The sequence below is a fragment of the Onychomys torridus genome, chromosome 11, assembly GCF_903995425.1.
Source record: "Onychomys torridus chromosome 11, mOncTor1.1, whole genome shotgun sequence".
Lineage (NCBI taxonomy): Eukaryota > Metazoa > Chordata > Mammalia > Rodentia > Cricetidae > Onychomys > Onychomys torridus.
Genome location: NC_050453.1, coordinates 40,711,814 through 40,732,548, shown reverse-complemented (window position 1 = coordinate 40,732,548; position 20,735 = coordinate 40,711,814). Strand labels below are relative to the sequence as shown.

The 20,735-nt window shown below is 44.4% G+C and overlaps 1 protein-coding gene and 1 pseudogene across 1 annotated transcript; both read left to right on the top strand.

Moving 5' to 3' along the window:
• The first annotated feature begins 6,559 nt into the window (after positions 1-6,559).
• Positions 6,560-7,393, top strand: LOC118592922 (annotated as a pseudogene).
• Positions 7,394-16,684: 9,291 nt separating this feature from the next.
• On the top strand, positions 16,685-17,602 carry Teddm1 (transmembrane epididymal protein 1). The gene has a single exon (XM_036201964.1). It carries the CDS (start codon positions 16,685-16,687, stop codon positions 17,600-17,602), a length of 918 nt encoding a protein of 305 aa, XP_036057857.1.
• The last annotated feature ends 3,133 nt before the right edge of the window (positions 17,603-20,735 follow it).

The window sequence follows — 20,735 nt, the reverse complement described above, 5'->3', positions numbered from 1 at the left end:
GATCTGCCTGCCTCTACCTCTCGAGTTCTGGGATTAAAGATGTGTGCCACCGCTGCCCGACGATAGCTAGTTTTTAACTGGCCCACTCAACAGATGACTTACATCTCTCTTAGATGTCTAACCTCTTGTTGATAACTGTGGTACCATCTGCTCCTCAGTTTCACTGCATACAGTCAAACATTTGTAGAAGTTATCTGCATCCACGCTGTCCACACTGGCCAATACTGACCAAGGAGGTCTAATCATTAGTGTATTGATTTCCTATCCCACTGCAGACCAGGCCTTGTCTATCCTCTCTTGGGCCTTGCTGGAACCTACAGACATGGAGGTCATCAGAGGCTCCAGCCTCTGGGTTACATCCTCCTGTGGTGTCAGTCCCCCATCTACAGCTGCTGGGAGGGATCTAACTGGAGAAGGCTTTCTCCCTCTGGTGGGAGAGTGTTCTCAAACAGAAAGAGAGGACCTGGGGCGGGGGGCGGATACAGGGAGTCAAGGTTCTAACCTCATCTGTTCTTCCCTCCCACATATCTGGGGATCTTCTTTCCTCTCCCACCAGCACCCTTGATTTAATGTTAGACTGGCAAAGGCAAGCACTTATTGGATCTGCTATACATACCCCATGTAACATGACACCACTTTACCACATCTGCCTTACCACTGCAAGAGCCAGCAATCCCTTTGGGAGAGGCATGCATTCATCTTCATCCTCTGCTCCTCTGAGTAGGATGTTTCAGGCTTTCACTTTGTCGTCTTGCTCTGTGCACTATCTTAGGTTGCATTGACCCCCTTGCAATAATAAAGATGGTCCATGTCTGTGCTGTGCTGTAGTACGGCGTTCACTTGAACATTTGCCACCAAAGTAACTGAATTTTATATTTATTTCACCTTTAAGTTAATTTAGAAATTCTTAGTTACTAATTTTTGTGTGTGGAAGCTAGTGGACGACTTTCAAGAGTCACTTCTTGCCTTTCTTCGTGGCTCCTGGGGGTTGAACTCAAGTCACTGGGTTTGCACAGCAAGAGCTTCCACCCTTATATACCTTCCTGCTTTCTGCCATCACTCCCTGGGATTAAAGGTGTGTGTCACCGTGCCTGGCCTTGAACTCACAGAGATCCAGAGGGATTTCTGCCTCTGGAATGCTAGAATTAGAGGCGTGAGTGCCACCGCCTCACCAGCTCTAAATAAATAGTTTAGGTTAGCATACAGAGTCATGGGTTTCATTATGACATTGTTATACATGAGCATCTTTGTTCTAATTCATCCCCCTTCTTCATACATTTCATTTGATTTTAATTAATTAATTCTAATGTAAATAGTCACAATTAGTGTCTACCCATATTGGACAGCATAACTGCTGTGCACCACAAGCTGATCCCCAAATGTTTGGAATCACTATTGAGAGGCATCATCGAAATGCCAGGGTCATTTCCTCTCTCAGCCCTCAGTTCTCCCAATTGCAATTCAAGCTATGAATAATTATTAATCAAATTAGTAATCAGGGAGTAATTGTGATGTCGCTATATGGTAAAAGTTAAACGTCACATTTTTTTCTGAGGAGATTATACATGCATTTCTGAAATACCTGAGGGACTATAGTAGATAGTTTTATATCAACTTGATACAAGCTGGAGTCATCAGAGAGGAGGAGCCTCAACTGAGAAATGCCGCCATAAGATTTGGAGGCAAGAAAGTAGGGTATTTTCTTAATTAATGATTTATGGGGGAGGGCCTAGTTCATGGTGGGTGAGGCCATTCCTAGGCTGGTGGTCCTGGGTTCTATAAGAAAACAGGCAGTAAACAGTATTTCTCCAGGGCCTCTGCATCATCTCCCGCCTCCAGGTTTCTTCCCTGTTTGAGTTCCTGTCTTGAATTCCTTCAATGATGAACTACGATGTGGAAGTATAAGCCAAATAAACCCTTTCCACTCCAAGTTGCTCTGGTCATGGTGTTTCATCACAGCAACAGTAACCCTAAGACAAGGAGCTTGTCCAGAATTCCATCTTGAGGGTCACTCCTGAAGCCAGCCACTCTTGATATCTACTACTGTATCCTCCACTGATCCAGAATTCCATGTTCCAATTGAGTAACAGTATTAAATACATTATCTAAAGAAGCATTGAAGGCATGCTGGCATGGATGCTAAAAGCATTCAAGGGTTAGCAATGGTGAAGAGCTATTAACTGCATCTTCCTGATGTCCAGGGAAATGGGCAGCTCGAGCTATGGGAGCTATGGCCTTCTGTAACCATACAACCAACCTGCCATGAGGGACTCCAGGGAAAGATTGCTCACCAGAGTCCTGCCAGAAGCACAGCGTGAAGGTCTTTACTGCTGTCCATAAGCACCGACTCCTGAGGTACAGAAGCAGACAGATAGGGTGGAGAAGGTTCTAAATAGTAAGCAAGACAGCCCTTATGCTTTTGTTTTTTTGTTTTCCTGTGCTAGCCTAAACCTCACTATGTCCTCAAACTTGTCCTCAAACTGATGACATTCCTGCTGCCACGGCATCTCAAGTGCTAGGATGATTACACACACGAGCCACCATACTTGGCTCGGTATTCTCTAACTCTAAAGACTCATTGTTAATGGACATTTGTGAAGTGTGTGTGTGGTGTGTGTGTGTATACACTACACATTTAAGCTCTGTGAGGAGCGTGCCACCGCAGTTAACAAACTCATTTAAAATGAATTCTGAGGAGCTTTCCCCCGATTTTATCACCTATTGGAGTCAGACAAATGGCATTGGCTATACCTGGAGTACTCAGAAACATAGAGGGTCCTCAGGTGAGGGAGGCAGGTCTGAGAGGAGTGAAGGACTTCCATGGGTTTCTGTGGTCAGGCTATTTCCCCTCTTAGAATAACTTTCCATGTATTGTACATCCCCAGATTTTGGAGTTGTCTGGCTGTTCTGCTAATCATTCACCACATTTGGCTTCCTCCTCGGCCTCTGTGGGTAGCGTCTGGTTTGGGATGAGTGACTCCTATCTTCAAAGTCCTAAGATCAGAATGCTCATGTTTTAATGAACAGCACACAGCCTTGATGTTAAGCCAACGCGCAGGACTAAATTTCACAAACGGAACATTACGTGGGGTTACTTGTTCTACATCCGTGCTGCTGTCAACCTTGAACTTCAGGTGTCCTGGGGAATGTTCTGTTCTCCTCCCCTGACTGCTGATATTAAGAGATGAAAGTGGTGGTCAAGAGATGGGTGGTATTTGCTTGTGCCCCCACGTTCACCGTGTCCCTAGACCTGACAGCCCCAAGGTACAGGAAGTGCCACTGGTGGCCAGTGGGAAAACACGGCCATTCCTCACACTGCCGTCTGTCTGTCCGTCCCAGGTAGAAGCGGGATGCTCGGAAGCATGTCTACTCATGGAAAACACTTAGTGGAACCGCAGATTCGGCCACAAGGGACCGCTTTTACCCAGAGTGGCTCAGAATTTCCCAGAGCAAAAGAAGACTACCGGGGAACTTTCCTCTCTGGTCCTGTCTGTCATCACATTCACACTTCTGTTTGTACTTCTGTTTGGATACTCACCCTGTGGAGCTTTGGGGGTTATTATGATTACACAGTTTTCTTAATATCTTTTTTATTGGCTAAAATATAAAACTTGGTGGAGGTGGTAAACACTCCTTTTTATTCTCTATGTATATATTTTTTTCCTTAAGGACAGTTAAGAATACTTACTTATATAGCTGGACATGGTGGTGTACACCTTTAATTCCAGCACTCATTGGATCTCTGTGAGCTGGAAGGTGGTGGCAGGCTGGTCTACCCAGTGAATTCTAGTTGCCTTGTTTTTTTTTTTTTTTTTTTTTTTGTCTCCCCTCCAAGCTAAATTCTCAACCCCAACCCAGTGAATTCTAGACTAGCAAGGACAGTGAGACCCTGTTACAAAATTTTTTTTAAAATTACACTCTTACTCACTGAGAGGACACAGATCTCAAAACTCTTACTTTCTATGGTAAAGAACCAGAATCTTTAAAAATATAAGAAAGAGAGGCAATCTGCTAGTTGGGAGAAATTGGGACTGGAATCCTGAGGTAATTTCCAGTCTTTTTTTTTTTTTTCTTTCCTTCTACAGCCCTGCCATCCACAGCTGTATTCCTACAACAAAAGGCTAACACTGGTTATCATCAGCTATAATACTGCAGATGCTTATATTTTTTAATCACATTTTTGCTTGTGCACTAGTTCAGACTTTTCTAGAAGACTATGTATCAGTTTTGCACCTTGGTGAGCTGTTAGCTCTAGCAAAGTGGTAATTTCCACTCCTTAACAATTCCAACAAAAACTTTTATTCACATGTGTCCATCAGACTCTTTATTGCTTTGGGAAGCACCCAAGATCAACAATTTGAAGGAGAAAACTTTTTTTTTTTTTTTTTTTTTTTGGTAGATCCTGTCTTCAGAGGTTTCTGCCTAAGTTTGACTTGACAACAAACTTGGCAACAAAGAGTATGTGTCAATGGGAATGGATGGTAGAAAAAAGCTGCTCACCCCACACCTCAGGAAGCAATGGGGAATAACAGGAAGGGACCAGAGATAAGAGCCACTGCAAGATCCGGGGAATCCAATGCCTCTGGGATCCGTGGGCACCTACACTCTGCACATACTCACACTCAAAAGACACACATGCCTACACAGAATTTAAAACCATAAATTTATTTTCTTTAAGAAAGAAAAGAAGTCCTGTAACTTGCTTGCCAGTCTACACCACAGGAGTGGAAAAAGGGAAAAAAGAGATTCAAATAAACGTAGGAAAAAGAGAGGCAGTTTCCTCTGAAGCACAATCAAAAACACTCATGGTATTTTTCACACCCAAATCTACTTTCACTGGTGAAAAGGATGGCCTGAATTCCCCTGACACAATCGTTTCACCTTACCTATGGGGGTCTGCTCCAATGTTTCTAGTGGATGTCTGAATCTAAGTGAATAGAATCAAGCCTTATGCATGCTAGAGGTTAGTTTACAGAGATGCTGTGGAGAATGCTATCTTATTCAGCTCTAAAAAAGAAGAGTCTGTCATCTTTAACAATATAGATGAATCCAGAATGCCCTGGGTTAAGACAAAGGCAAATGCTGCATTTTCTCATTATCTGTGGAATCTTTTTCTTTTTTTCAAAGTTGAATTTGCAGGAGCAGAGAACAAATGCCAGTTACCAGGGACAGTGGGAAGGGTTCGGAGACAGGGAGATGTTGGTCAAGCTGTAGACTTCAGTAACGTGGGATGGATGAGCTCTAGAACACTAAGGTACAGCATACTGATTATAGTTCATAACAATATGTCACACATTGGAAATTTGCTGAGTGTAGCCTTAGCTGGTCTAGCCACAAACAAATGTAACTATGTGAGATGATGGACAGGTGAATTGTTTTGACTATAGTCAACATGCCATAAAGTCTATGTACATCAAGACAATAGATTAGACACCGTAATTTACACAAACACACACAGACATGCATGCAGGTGGTGCATGTCTGTCACCTCAGCTCTCAGGAGGTAGAGGCAGTGAGTGGGATCAGGAGTTTGAAGACAGCCTTGAGTATGAAGACTCTCAGCTTGGTTGAAATCCCAAGTATGCAACTAGCTGACATCTAGTGCCTAGAGCTCTTTCTGCCCTTTTATATTAGACACACAGCGATTATAATTAAAGAGAGAATAAAGTTGAGGTGGTACTTCTCAGTAAAATATAAGCAGCTGACCAGATTCTTATGTCTTGAGATATCTGTATCTGCATTTGGCTAGAATATTCTACCACAGTGCTCCAAAACTGACCTCAGAGGCTGGCTTGGTGAGTTCATCTATTATCCAGCTATGAACCACGGAAGGGCAGGGGAGGGGCTTTCCTGGTGGCCCTTAAGCTTCCCTTGTAAAAGAGCAAAGGCACCAAGTAGGAGCTCAGTAGGAGATTTACATGTATGAGCACAAACCCACATATTTCCTGGTTAGAATCCCAATGCTGGAGAGGCTAAGACAGGAAAATCGTGAGTTAGAGGCTAGTCTGAGCTACACAGCAAGGTCTCCATCAAACAAAACCACAAACGTTTGCCCGGAGTACATGAGCTGATAAATGAGCAGGAGTCTTCAGGGATGCACACAGACTTAGGAGTTAGCCAGTCCATTCCCAGATACTCTCCATGCTCAGGCACCACCCAGCTCCATGAACTAGACAGAGTCAGGAGGAATCAAGCCAGGAAAGGGGGACAGAGCTGAGTAGAGGCTCCAGCAGGGCCCCAAAGCAGAGCTAGAGAGCGCGCACAATCCTGCAGGCGCACTTTCCGAAACATTCACGCCCCCTCCTTTGGCTTCAGTTAGTCAATTCACCCTGTACTAGAAGAGAATGAGACAATGAGACGCCCCTCACCCAAGGTGTAGGGCTCCTGTCCAGAACTTTCCATTATGTGGGAGACAGAAGTGGGCAGAAGGAGATGATATAAATAGGTAGACATTATCTCCATGCATACAACCCAAACTTGATGGGCCAGTGAGGGAAAAGAAGGCTGAGAAGTCTCCAGTTTCATTCTTTACTTTCTATACAAATAGACCTATCATTTCATGGGGAATGGAAAGTTTGGTGGCCATTTCTGCCCGGGTTATACATTTTCTTCAATGGACTGTATCAGGCAACAGTGGTCTTCAAGGCCATGATAGTTAATGACTCTCCCATGTATCTTGCATACCTTCCCAAGAATCAAAAGAGATGTTCCAAGCTGTGGAAAATATCCTTTGCAGGTTGGCTGAAGACAGTGATTGGCCCCTTCTTAACATTTCACGTGGTCTTCTGTCTTAATGATAGGATGGTGCTGATTAACAAAGAGATGCCTCCAAGGTTTACGTACCCTCAAGAGTGGCAGCACCTCACCATATTCATCCTGCTCACCCTTGATGGTTGTGTAGAAGTCATGAGCAAGAACATGCTGTGGCAGAGGAGGGTGGTCCTAGAAAGAGGTTCCACAGCCCTGGCCTTCTATGTGCTCCTGCTGCTGCTGGTGTTGACAGCAGAGCTGTGGACTTGTGGGTCCTTTTGTCTCCAGCTGATCAAGAACTTTCTGATCCTGATGATGGGCTCATGGCTGATTCAAGCAGGTTTCATTCTGTTTAGAACCGGTCTCTGGCTACCCATGGGAGGACGAAGACATCAGTGACATCATGTTTGTCACCTCCTTCTTCTGCTGGCATGTGATGATCAATGCCTTATGCCTGGTGGGAGTCTATTCATTCTGGCATCATTATTACAGTCCCAGCTTGAGGCTGGAGGGTTCCAAGGAAGTGCTGTATCATGAGAGCTCTTCAGGAACATTTTACCAGCTGCTGCAGGCTGTAGAGCAGCAGGACAAGGATGACCAGGCTCTTCTGCCTTCAAGGAGCTCTTCCAGTGACAGCGCCTAGAATATATACACCACCCCATCTTCCTCCTGTGGGCTCTCTTGGGCACTTGTAATGCCTCCTTTGTTTCTCAGTGAAGGTAATGTCCCTGGAGGATGGTAGGTAGTCCCAGCTATTATGCCTGTCACTGACTCTGTAACCAATGAGGGGGTAAAAAGATGACCTGGAAAAGTGACATAGCCTAGATTATGCTGGTCAGGAGAAGTGAGAGGAGAGAGTGGACTAAGAGGACTGAGAAGAGTGGGCTACAAGAACTATCCACTCGGGAAGATACCGCAGGAAGCCTGAAAAGACATCAGAGTTCAGCAGGGATTCTACCACTAAGTTTTAGCCAAGGAATAAAGCCTTCCCACAAATGGAATGGCAGTGGTGGGTGTCCCTGTTAGTCAACTAAAGCGGTGGTACTGTATGGAAACAGCATGACATATAGTATAATTCACTACTGCATTGTTAGAATGCCACGTATGTATGGGATGTGCGTGGATTAGCATTGTTTCAAATACAAATAAAGTTAAGAATTAACACTTTTCTATCTCACTTTTTAAAGTTTATGTGAACAAAATTTTCATGAACCCTTACCATATTTCTTATTTTTGGCTCCTAGTCCAGGCAAAGCAAAATTTTTAGTGATGATTTACGACCAGCTCAACCAGAGTTTACTAGAATCTAATTTAGTTAATCTCACATGTGAGTCTTTCCCAAACAACTAAACCTGCTGCTAGTCACATTTTTACCACAGTTATTCTACAACTAGCATCAACTTCCCCTATATTGCTATTACCAAGAAGGTCCCTTCCACAAAATTCTCATACTCCCTTGATCTGGATCCCGGTAGCAACTCTTCTAAGCCCACTGTCCCTTTACCCATGCGACAGACACATTCTTCCTTGTCTTGTGTCTCATGTTCTTTCTTTTGGGAAGATTTTGTCTTACCACCTGAAATGTGGAACCCTTACAAATGGAGAACATATTGCAGTGCCTCCTAGAGTAGCTATTTGGGTGGAAGAAGGGACAAGAAAGAAGTAGGAGGAGAAATGGGGGCCGCTAAGGGGTAAATGTGAGCCAAGTACAGTGATGTTTCTCTATGAAACGTTTATACCAGAACCACTGTTTTCTATACCAACTAACAATTCGTTTAAAAACACATTCTCTATATAGTTTATGCTTAATAAAGTTTAGTTCTGCAGCCCTTTTTTCTGCCCCTTCTAAATGTTCTGTGAACCCCCCTCAACAACATGAAGCATAAATCATGTAAGTACTAGGCCCATTTGCTTCCCTGTTCACTTGGAAAATGAAAATGAGTTACCAAAAAAAAAAAAAAAATACACTGAATGTCAAAAGAGATGTATGTGTTGGAGAGAAGAAGGAATCTAGAGGCAGCTGGAGGGACATGAGGGGAGGGGTCGGGATGTGTGACTACGATCAAATACATCACATACATGTATGTAACAGCCAACGAATAAATGTATTTTAAAAATAAATTGTACGACTTTTGATAAATATATGTAGCTGGACAATAAATATAATAATTACAAAAAAAGATTTAAAAAAACCCAGTTTATTTAAATCTGTGGTCAGAGATGGGTGGGGTAGCACATGTTTGCAATTATAACACCTGGGACACAAGTTTGCAAGTTTGAGGACAGCCTGGATTACATGGTGAGTCTGAGGGCCACCTATGCTACATAATGAGATGCTGTCCCACAACGAAATGGTAACAGGACACTATGAAGAAATGTCTTCATCATATACAACAGTCAAAAAAAAGATTTTCAGAATATATAGATGCATTCAAATATTAACAATGAGGAAGGTAAGCTAAGAAAGAAAAAGATGTAAGCAGATCTATCATAGGAACACTAATCTCTGGTGGTCCTCGTGTTGTGGTGAGGGGGATGATCAACCCAGGACTTTGTACGGGTTAGGTTCGCAAACACTCTACCATGGAGGTACATGCCCAGCTCTTTCAAATACTTCTCTAAACTTTTATGTATTTTAAGAATGTGTGTGTGTGTGTGTGTGTGTGTGTGTGTGTGTGTGTGTGTGTGTGTGTGTATCTGTATGGGGTTATGCACACATGAATGCAGAAGCCCATGACTGACATGGGTGCTGAGAGATGAACTCGGGTCTTCTCTAAGAACAGATCAAATTATTAGCCACTAAGCCATCTCCCCCTAGCCTAACCTCATCTCCACTGCTTTAAATCTTTATTGTTGTTGTGTTACAGTCTCACTAAGTTGCCTAGATTGGCCTTGCACTTATCCTATAGAGCTTGTGATTCTCCTGCCTCCATCTCTGGAGCAACTGATACCACAGGCCTGCGTCACCAGGCCTGCCTAAGAATAATACTTTTAACTTAATTGCTTTGAGAAAAAACAGATTCTAATAAACTGAGATCTCTTTTTCCATTATCCCATTGTAAAACACCAAAAAAACAAAAAACAAAACAAAAAAACAAACCCTATTTTTATCATGGTAGATGTAAGGAGAGGGGATTCTACAGTGTGGGAGAATCGGTCCATATTTTTATGAAGTTGGTGTGACAGCATGCCAAAATGTTAGGTGCAAATATCTTTTGAGTAAAGAATTCCATTTCTTTACCAGCTCCACACTGTCGGGTCCACTTCTCCAGAATTAGGGTTTGACTCTGATGTATCTGCCAAGGCTCATGTATTCAAATGACTCTATTTTGGGAGGTGTGAAATTTTTAAGGAAGTGGAGCCTCAATGGAGAAAGTAGATGACTGTGGCATGCTTCTGAAGGTTATACCTGACCTTTGGTTCCTGTCTGACTTTCTGCTTTCTGCCCATCATGATGTGAATAGCCTCCTTCCACTCTGTGTCCCCACCACCAGAATGTTCTGTCCATGTGCATGAGAGCCAAGCGACCATGGACTGAATCCTCAGACACTGGAGCCAAAATAAAGCCGTCCTCCTTCAAGTTGTTCGCTCAGGTATTCAGACAGAGCGGTGGAAAGGAACATACTGGCAGAATTTTATTTTTAGTAAAATAAAATTATTCTTAGCTAGCATGGAGACATATGACCAATCTGCTGATATAATCTACTCACGACTTCACATGAGGAAACTAGATCTGCATGACACTTCCATTCTACAACACAAGAAGTAGCAAAGATGGCGGCCTCTAGAGGTTCTTTCAGCTTAAGTGCATTCAATAGTGAGGTATTAGACATGGGCCTTTTAAACTTAACCTGGAACCCTTATCTGTCCCTCACAATAATGCTGTTAACGAACCTGTTTAATACACTCCTTTTCTCTTACAGCAGCCAGGATAGATTCTTGCTGTCTGTGGATGATAAGCCTAATATCTATTCCAGAAATACACATATACACCAAGGCATGCAAAAGACAGTCACTAAAACAGTTTCCATGGCAAAGTTTAAATAATAAATGCTCACCAGCTTTCTTTTAAAAGACAAGCCAGGTGTGATGGCACTCACTTTTAATCCTAGCTTTAGCTACATTGTGAGGTCAAGGTCAGCCTAAGCTAGATAAGGCCCAGTCAAAAAGCCAATAAATATGACCTCCTGTGAGGTATGGAGCACATACCAAAAAAAAAAAAAAATAACCAAGTTTCTTGCCACAGTGTAGTATGCATGGCCTCTAGTTAAATCTACAGTAGAGTCCTCATTCTCATATGTAATCCCTGAGTCCATCTTCATATTCCTATCTGTCCTTGTCCTTGAAGCTCCCACTAGAATTACCCATTAAGCTGAGCTAAGTGTATTCTAAGTTTATCTAGCCCTTATCCTTAAAATTTTCCAAATCTTCTTTTAAACAATTCCAAAGCTTCTGTCCACATGGTCTAGCAGCCACAGAAAAGACCCCACTTCTGGTACCAATTTTAAATATTCATCATATTTTTTACCTCTGTGACAAATACCTGAGGAGAAACCATTTAAAGAATTATTTATGTCATAAATGTTGAATACTGTAGGACAGTCAGAAGAGAAGGTTTGTTTGTTTGTTTATGTTGATGATTGTGGTGGCTTGACTCACCATATCCTATTGTAAGCTCTGCTTCTATTTAAATAGTGATATAATTGAATTGTAACTTATAATTAAAGTGACCACATGATTTATCATTGAAAACTGGACACTCAGAGTAAAAAAAAAAATCACTCTTTAGTTGGGGAACAGAGAAAACATGAAAAAGCCAAATTGCTCCAAAGAAATCAGGGCTTATGGTTCCTCTCCATAAGCCTCATTTCTTCAACAGAAATGAGCTGTACAGTTTATCTCCTGCTAGTCCCAAAAAGCCACCTTCCACTCCTTTCCACCTGGCTCTTTCTCCCAGAAGGCTGACTGACTCTCTAGCACATCAGAGAAGGGAGAAGAGCAGCCCTGAGCTCACAGCAATGAGAAGCTGGAACTGGTGGGTGTTCAGGGCATGTCACTCTTTGAGACTGCTATCTTAAATGATCAGATCCCCACTTTGACTAGACATCAAAGGATACATATTGGTCACTAGCATGTGAGCACAGTTACACAGTCACACATGTACCTGGAATACTGTGACCTAACCTGTCTTGAGAGGTATAATGAGTATAAAATAGAAGTACTGGAGTTTATAAGATCAGTATTGATCAGTTATTAAATGATATATAAATTACTTGTTGAAATAATGTTTTATGATGAAATATATGATAAATATATCCTATGGCATATTGCTATACCCATAGATCTGTACATGGACCAATCCTCATCACAGGAGAGTCTTCTTTCAGTAGATGGGAATTAACACAGACACCCCCAACTGGACAATGAGCAGAGAATGAGAGACTTTGGATGTCTTTATCAACCTCTCATCTCAAGGCTCAGGGATTTTGCAGAAGAGGAGACTAGAAGATTAAGAGCCAGAGGTGATGGAGAATTTTAAGGAAACAGTATCTTTCAGACACAATAGGACTGATCCACATATAAACTCACAGAGACTGAGGCAGCATGCACAGGACCTCCACAGGTTGAAGCCAGATGGGGTCCCAACACCGAGAAGGGGAAGTAGATATGGAGGTCCCGCCACCATCCAAGAAGCTATTCGCAATTGATAATTGCTGATAAAGGAAAAGTCAGTTTTCTCCAATGGAGTGTCACTGGGTGTATCAACAACACTCCAGGGCAGGCCTCATGCTTAGGACTAGTCGGCCAATACAAACAGTACTCCATATGTTTGTGTGTGTGTGTGTATGTGTGTGTGTGTGTGTGAGTGTGTGTGTGTGTGTGTGTGTGTGTGTGTGTGTGTGTGTGTGTGTGTGTGTGTGTGTGTGTGTGTGTGTGTGTGTGCATGTGTTTTGTGGACCTTGCTTTGTTTTGGTAATTTTTATCTTTTGTTTAATTTTCATTTTTTGTTTGTTTTTAGGGAGAAAGATAGAGAGAGAATGAACATGAAGTTGGGTGGGCAGGGAGGTTGGAGGATCTGGGAGGAATTGGGGGAGCTGGGAAATCATGGTCAAAATATATAACACATTTTTAAAAAATTTAAAGTAAAACAACTATAATAGTCCGCTAATTCTATCTTTTATATTTATCTAATGTGGTGGTTAGAAATGTAAAGTATTTTAATTCTAGGGTGTATAGACAGTGTTAGGGTATACATGTTTGTATAAATGCATTGTGCTTTCAGCTAAATTGTAAGCTCTCTGGGGGTAAGAACTATATCTCCCAGTTCTTTACATGCCTTCACACACACAGCAGGATTCCAGCAGCCAGTAATTCCTGAGTGCCTTCTTGCTCACTCTGGAATCTCCCGATGTAGCTAGTACAAATGGCACCAGCCACTGACAGACTCTGCTGAGTCCAAGTGTGTAGAGGCTAGACGATGTGAGACCTTCACAGGTTTCTGTGGTTACGCCTAGCTTTCCCAGCTGAACACCTTTTCAGTTACTCCATGTCCCCAGACTGTGCAGCTGTCTGGAAGTTCTGCTAATCGCTCACCACACTCAGCTTCCTTCCACACGCCTGTGGGCAGGTCTGGTGCAGGATGGACAAGTCCTGTCTTTGAAGCCCGGAGATCAGGATGCTCATGTGTTAATAACAGGATGGATCCTCTGGTGTTGGGCCAAAGTGGGGATCTGATCACCCCAGATGGGAACCTCAGAGAACGACTTGCCCTGCACACATGCCAGTTCCAGCCTCTCACTCCTGTGAGGTCAGAGCTGCTTTTTTCCCCTTCCTCTGACCACTGGTGCTCTACTCACAGCTGTAGGCACAGCTGGAGAAATAAGTCCAGGATGGGGTGAGTTCTGACACCCCACCTTACCACAGCCCTAGCAGATGAGAGGCAACAGTAAGGGCTGGGCATGTGCCTCAGTTGGAAAAGTGCTTCCCTGATGTTGATGAAGCCCAGGTGTACTTTCCAGCCAGCACATGAGCCTGGCCAGGTGGTGCATGCCTGTAATCCCAATACACAGGAGAAGTCCAGAAGGATCAGAAGTCCAAGGCCATTCTTCATTATATTGGGAGTTGGAGGCAAGCTGGGGCCACATGGGACCCTATCCCCACAGGCTGATGATATGCAGAACAAGGAGTGCTATGCTTCTTCCAGGGTGAATCCAAGAACTGAAGAGAGCCCCAGAGTCGCCTCCCCTGGTTAACTTCAGATGTGTCACTGTAGATTGTTCCCTTTGAGTGGCCTCCTGCTGAGCATTCATGCTCTACCATGCTTGGTGTTTGGCTAATTCACCCAAGGGAAGAACTTACTTCTCACCTCTACACAGCAGCACCTTCTCACTTCTACTCTACAGAAAATGAAGTCCAATCTACCTCCTCCTCCTCTTCCATCTCAGCATTTGGAAGGCAGAGGCAGGGAATCTCTGTGAGTCCAAGGCTACCCTGGTCTACATATTGAGTTCCAGGCTAGCCAGAGCTGCGTAGTAGAATCCTGTCAGACATTCAAGAGAAAGCTAATAGTAGAATCCAAATTCTAGCTTCCAGATGAATAGACAAATGTATTTCCCACTTGCTTGTGCTTTTAAGGGCGAATTGCCACCTCACTGGTGACCATAGTCATACCAGACTGTAAGATTACAGGTGATCTTTAGTTTGTCTTTTAAAAGGAAGCAAGATGGGTTGGGGATTTAGCTCAGTGGTAGAGCCCTTGCCTAACAAGCGCAAGGCCCTGGGTTCGGTCCTCAGCTCAAAAAAAAAAAAAAAAAAAAAAGGCAGGAAAAGTTTAAGAAGAAACAATTCCCTGGAGCCAGGAGGGGGCTGGAAAAACAAAATGGGTTGCCCTATGGGCAAATTTCAATGTTCTTTTTGCTTATATAGTTTCCCGGATTTTCCTACAACGACTACGCAATTTTAAACTCAAATAAGCAAAGCAGGTCTATTTAGAAGGCAGAATGGAGCTTTATTTTCCCAGTTTGTCTTTGCGCTCATTCCCCAGCCTACCAAATTCCTCAGCAGCCTGAAGCAATCTGAGTAACTGTCATCTTTAAGGGCAGAGGGAGACGTTTCAGTTTTCTGGCGTTAAGCCACCTTGAGAAAGAACAGATTACAGAGGTCCTGATCTAGAATGGCTTGTTTTAGGATTTTTTTTTTTTTTCAGCACTTGGGTAGACTCATAACTCCTAGTCATCTTGAGATCACAATGTCGAACAATGATGTTTACCGTGTACTTTGTTGTTGTGATATTTTGTGGTCTGTCTGTCTGTCTGTCTATCTGTCTCTCTCTCTCTCTCTCTCTCTCTCTCTCTCTCTCTCTCTCTCTGTGTCTGTGTGTGTGTGTGTGTGTGTGTGTGTGTTTTCATGGGGGTATGTGTGCACATATGCACTTGTGCAAATGGAGGCCATATTGGGTGTAGTTCCTCGGTTACCATCCATCTTGTTTTTTGAGGCATGCTCTCTTATTGGCCTGAAACTCACCAAGTAGGATAGGCTGACTGGCCAGTGAGCCCCAGAGATCTGCTGCCTCTGCTTCCACAGCATTGGGATTACACGCACACGTCACCATAACTGGGTTTTTCTTGGGTTCTGGCGATTGAACTCAGGTCCTCATGCTTGTGTGGCAAGTACTTTAGCAACTGAACTACATCTCTAGCCTGATGCTCTGTGGATGAGGTTCACTCATGCTGTGATAGGCTTATTAGAAACGTCATATTTGGCTAGGAGTGAGAGCTCAGGAGTGGTGCTGTGATGTGGGGATAATTGTCCTTCCTCCCCAGCTGGATACTGTGAGCACACAGATATGGTAGCCTCTGCTCTGCCTTTGCAGGCAGCATCGTGAAATGATTAGGAAGAAGATGAATGTCAGCTTGGCTCATGATCATTGATGAAGCTCCTGTTCTCAGGACACCCATTCTCCCTAGACAACTCCCATTGCATGTGCCCTCTGCAGTAAATCCAGAACCAGGTGTGTACTGCACACATACCATTCCCTGTACCTTGTCCCCCCACAATCCCCTCTGCCTCTGCTCAACTGGCAGATAACTGGTATCAGAGAGAAAAGAAGTAGGTGGACTATTTCCTGTCCCACTATACACGACCCTTGAGAAAACTCTACCTGTAGCCAACCTTCGCTGGGAGCCATTTGGGGGAAGGGATTTCTGGAAAACATCATGCAAACTTAGTTTTGCTGGCACATGTACACCACCACAGTCCCTGGGGAAAAAAACAAAAAACAAAAAAACCTCAGAATGCACCTCTGTAGGTTTGTCTACAGGCCATAATGATGGTGACGGCTTGTTGACAGTCGTGAAGGAGGGAAGGGGAGGAAATTTCTCTGAGGTCTTTAAGATACGTCTACCACAGAAGAGCAGAGAAGCCAGGTGGATGCTGTTATACGGTCTCATAGCTCAATGTTTAAATGTCTGTGCTCAGACCAAAGGCATCTGCTTGTACAGATAGACTGAAGTGGGGTCTAATGATTAGGTCTGAGGATCACTACAGGATGCCTGGGAGTTTAGGCACACACAGGCTTTCTCTGAGAACCTGGGCAACCCACCCCACCCTCTCCTTCCCTGCCTTTCCACTTGAGCACCAGGCTCCTTGAGAGGAAGTCAACTTGAGCCAGGGACAAGCATGAGCTAAAGCCCCTCAGAAGTCATGGAGATGAACCCCCGAAAGCCCACTCAGTTCTCAGTGCGCCAGAGTGGAACGGTATAATGAAGCCATATTTCCACCCAATGTGTAGGCTTGTCTCAAGAAATGTTTCCTCTCTGTGGGAGAGCGGTGGGTGAAGTGAGATGATAAAACTAAGTGGAAAGCAGTTCTTCCCAAAGCCTAGAACCTGAGGCGCCCATACCTGAGTTTTGCATTTTGTGAGATTAGTAGCTCAATGGGAGACTTTATTGGTCATGTGTATCCAGGCTTATTTCTGGCCTTATATGGGCTGTATCAGGCAATAGTAGTCTCCAGGGCTATGATATTCAGTGACTCTCTTCTGTATCCTTCATACCTTTCTAAGAATAAGGGGAGATGGGCCAGGCTGTGGCAAATAGCCCATACAGGCTGGTTGAAGGCAGTGACTGGCTCCCTCTTGATAATTTACGAGGTCACCTCTGTTGAAGGGGGGTTGAAATTAATGAGCAAAGAGATGCCACCAAGGTTTATGTTCCCCAAGGAGTGGCAGCATCTCACCATGTTCGCCCTTCTTACCCTTGACGGTTGTGTAGAAGTCATGAGCAAGAACGTGCTGCGGCAGAGGAGGGTGGTCTTAGAAAGAGGTTCCACGGTCCTGGCCATGTATGTGCTGCTGCTGCTGCTCGTGTCCCACGTTAAGGATTCATCTGGGGTGGAGCTGCAGGTCCACTCTCTCCTCATCTTGGTGGTGTTCCTGCTGATGCTGGTGTTGACGGCAGAGCTGTGGGCTCCTGAGAGGTTTCACCTCTGGATGATAGAGACCTTCCTGTTCCTGATGATGGGCACATGGCTGATTCAGGCAGGTTTCATTCTGTTTAGACCCGTCTCTGGCTACCCATGGGAGGACGACGACATCAGTGACATCATGTTTGTCACCACCTTCTTCTGCTGGCATGTGATGATCAATGCCTTATGCCTGGTGGGAGTCTATGGTTTCTCTTCATTTTGGCATCATTATTACAGTCCCAGCTTGAGGTTGATGGCTTCCAAGAAAGTGCTGTATCGTGAGAGCTCTTCAGGAACATTTTACCAGCTGCTGCAGGCTGCAGAGCAGCAGGACAAGGATGACCAGGCTCTTCTCCCTTCAAGGAGCTCTTCCAGTGACAGCACCTAGAACACCTGTACATATAGGCCGCTCATCTTGCTCCTGTGGGCTCTCGTGGGCACTTGCATTGTACCCTTTCTTCTTGGGGAAGGTAATGGTCCTATGGGGCAGCAGTTGGCTCCAACCTGTTGGTGCAAAACTCCCTGTCTCTGAGCCTCCAGTTGATGCTGAGGAGAAAAGTCTCAAGGAAAGGATGCTGACGGGACTTGCTAAGCGGGAGGGAAGAAGCCAAGCCAGGGGAAGAGCACGAAACAAAATGGCTTCCAAGGGAGGAGTCTCTGCCAGAGCCCAGAATTCTATGGTCAGAGCTGTTTCTCTGGGCACAGCTGATTGCCTTCACCCAAGGGAATAAATATTGCTCACAGCTCAAAACCAGAATCAGTTGTCTCATTCTGTAAAGTAGATCCAATCTTTTTATTACTTTATTTTTTCAGACAGGATCTCAAGACATTGCCCTGGCTGGCTTGGAACTCAATATATATGTAGACCAGGTGGGCCTCAAACTCAAGAGATCGGCCTATCTCTGCTTCCTGAGTCCTGGGATTAAAGGTGGGTATGACATGGGTTGAGATTATATTCTTTTGGGCTGGTATCAGAGCTCTGTTGGCAGAATGCCTACCTAGCATGCACATTGCCCTAGGTTCAAGTCCCAGTACCACAAAAACCAGGCATGGTGGGGGTATACTTGCAATCCCAGTCCTCATGATGGAAGCAGGGGAATCAAGGCATATTTGGTCACATTTGGATTTTAGACCAGCTGGGGTAATTCCTATTCCAGAAATAAACCAGTAAATCCCATCTTTCTTTGTGACCCCATTCCTTGATCTCTTGGACCCCCTGATCTTTAATGATTGACTTCATTTTGAACTTTGCAGTCATTAAAAAAATGAATTTAATAATAGCATAAATTTGCATAATCCAACCTTTATTCCGTGTCCATGCTTGGTACTTTCCCAACTCCGTGTTTTAGCGTGCCTACTTTTTCGAAGCTGGCTTTGCCCCCTTTCATGTGGGATTTACTACCCAGCATCCTTGAATGTGGGGACTTCCCCCCTCGCTTCTCACATCCCAGGCACCATTTTGCCTGTCAGCAGATGCAGACTGTAACCCCTTCCACCCCGGAGGCAGCTTTCCCCGAGAGCTCAAACGGACTTCTTTGCTGGAGTCCCGGGGGCACTTACAGAAAATCTGCCTTATTTTTCCGAAACAGCTGACACATCTGGCTTTGTCCTGGTTTTGAAATAGTTTCCCTTGGGGAGTTTTTCCTCACCGACTACTATGTAGGTTTCGGAAGAATAAGGACTTTGTGGTATCCAAGTTACACAATTCCTTCTGTGTCTTCCAACTGTGTGACTCCTGGTTACTAAAGGCTCATCTGGTCCCACTGCCCACCCCCAGCACTCCTTCCTTCTAAATGTGTTGCTCAACAGGTAAGAGGCTCTGCCAACCCCTGGGCAATTCCAACCTTCCTAAAGCCTGACATCATCTTCTTGGGTCATGGCCTGCTCTCTTTGTTCTTGGGGAGAGTAAACACCCCAAATCGGTGCCCAAACTGTTTGGTCTTTTGATGTTGGTGGCGGGGCTTTGGTTGTTTAGTCTTGAGGGTCAGACCTGAGGCTGCTAGAACTCTCCCACAGAGCCCACTCCCAGTCCTCACTATCAATCATCACTCCTACTGTCAGTGCTTCTGGATGGAGATTCTAGACAACTGTCTATTGCGGGTCCACTTGCTGCAGACAAGAGATAAGCCAACAATTTAAGCCCTGGGTCAGACTCAAGTCTATGACGGTATCACCCAGGCTACAGAGACCCCCCAATGGCAACGAAGAAGGAAGTGACCCCCAGAACTAAACAAGGACTGAAGGGAAAGGGGGAGGGAGGACAGGTAGGGCCAGACAGAGGTCCTGGTAAAGGAGGTGGCACAGTGGACATACCACAGACGCCCCAAGGGCCTAGTTTATGCTAGACTTTCTGCCTAACCCCACTTGCCCTGAGAACAGAGTCTGGCATATTCTCAAATGTTGGCTTGGTTTGTTTCTGGGCTCAGAGCCAAGTGAGGGCTGAGGGTGAGACCGGAGGGTGAGCCCTGTTCATGACCAAGTCCTTGAATCAGTTTCTCCTTTCTTCTTGGTTCCTGGGCTCTTCTTTGTTGATATTGCAGACAGTCCTTTTCTCTTCACCTGCCTCCTACACAGATGTGGGTGAGGTACAAGTGCAGTTTGCTGCCCAGTTCTGGATAGCTGAAGATTAATTTTATGGTAAACTTCTGGTAATGGGGCAGTGATGAATAAAACACCTCTCACACAGTTGGTATAGGCATAGCATTGGGCACTGTCAATTTATCATGCATATAACATGTAACAGGCCGGTGGAGATAAACCTTCACACTCAAGCCTTCTGGGGAGAAGTTTGAAATTCTCATAAAACTCCACCAGGGGGCGCTATGTCACCATCACCCGGTCCAAGCACCTGGCGCCGCAGCCCCAGGAAACAACCTTTCAAGAATCAGTTTAAAAAGAAAGGAGGGAGGAGAAGAGGGCATAGAAAAAGTCCAGAAGCAGGCTGAATGTTGCTCAAGAATTCAAAGTACCATAGGGCTATGTGTTTCCTGTTAAAAATTTGACAAACACGAAATAAACAGGGGTCCAAACAGCTAGTGGGGTGAGGGATAAAAGGTTGTGGGTAGGTCTAGCTGAGACGTCCTTAGAGAAAAGCACCAACTAAAGGACACATTTTGATCCAAGCAATTTTTCTACCACAGACCAACTTTTCCTAAACTTTCAAGTAAGCTTCAATAAAGCTTCCAAACCATCTAGAGGTCAATCTAGAGAAGAAAGGTAGAGCTGTATATCCACCGGGAAATTAAAAAAATAAAATAAAAAAGTATGGCCAGTAAGATGGCTCAGTGGATAAAAGCGTTCACTGTGTGAGCATGCCAGCTTGAGTTTAGTCCCCAGTACCTACAGTGGAAGGAGAACCCTGACTCCTGGAGCTGTCCCCACTTCCATACACGTGTGCCTCCTTCTCCTCCTCCTCCTCATCACACACGCGCGCACACACACACACACACACACACACACACACACACACTAAATTAATTGATTTAATTAGTGACAAATTATGGTAAATGAAAATTTGCTCA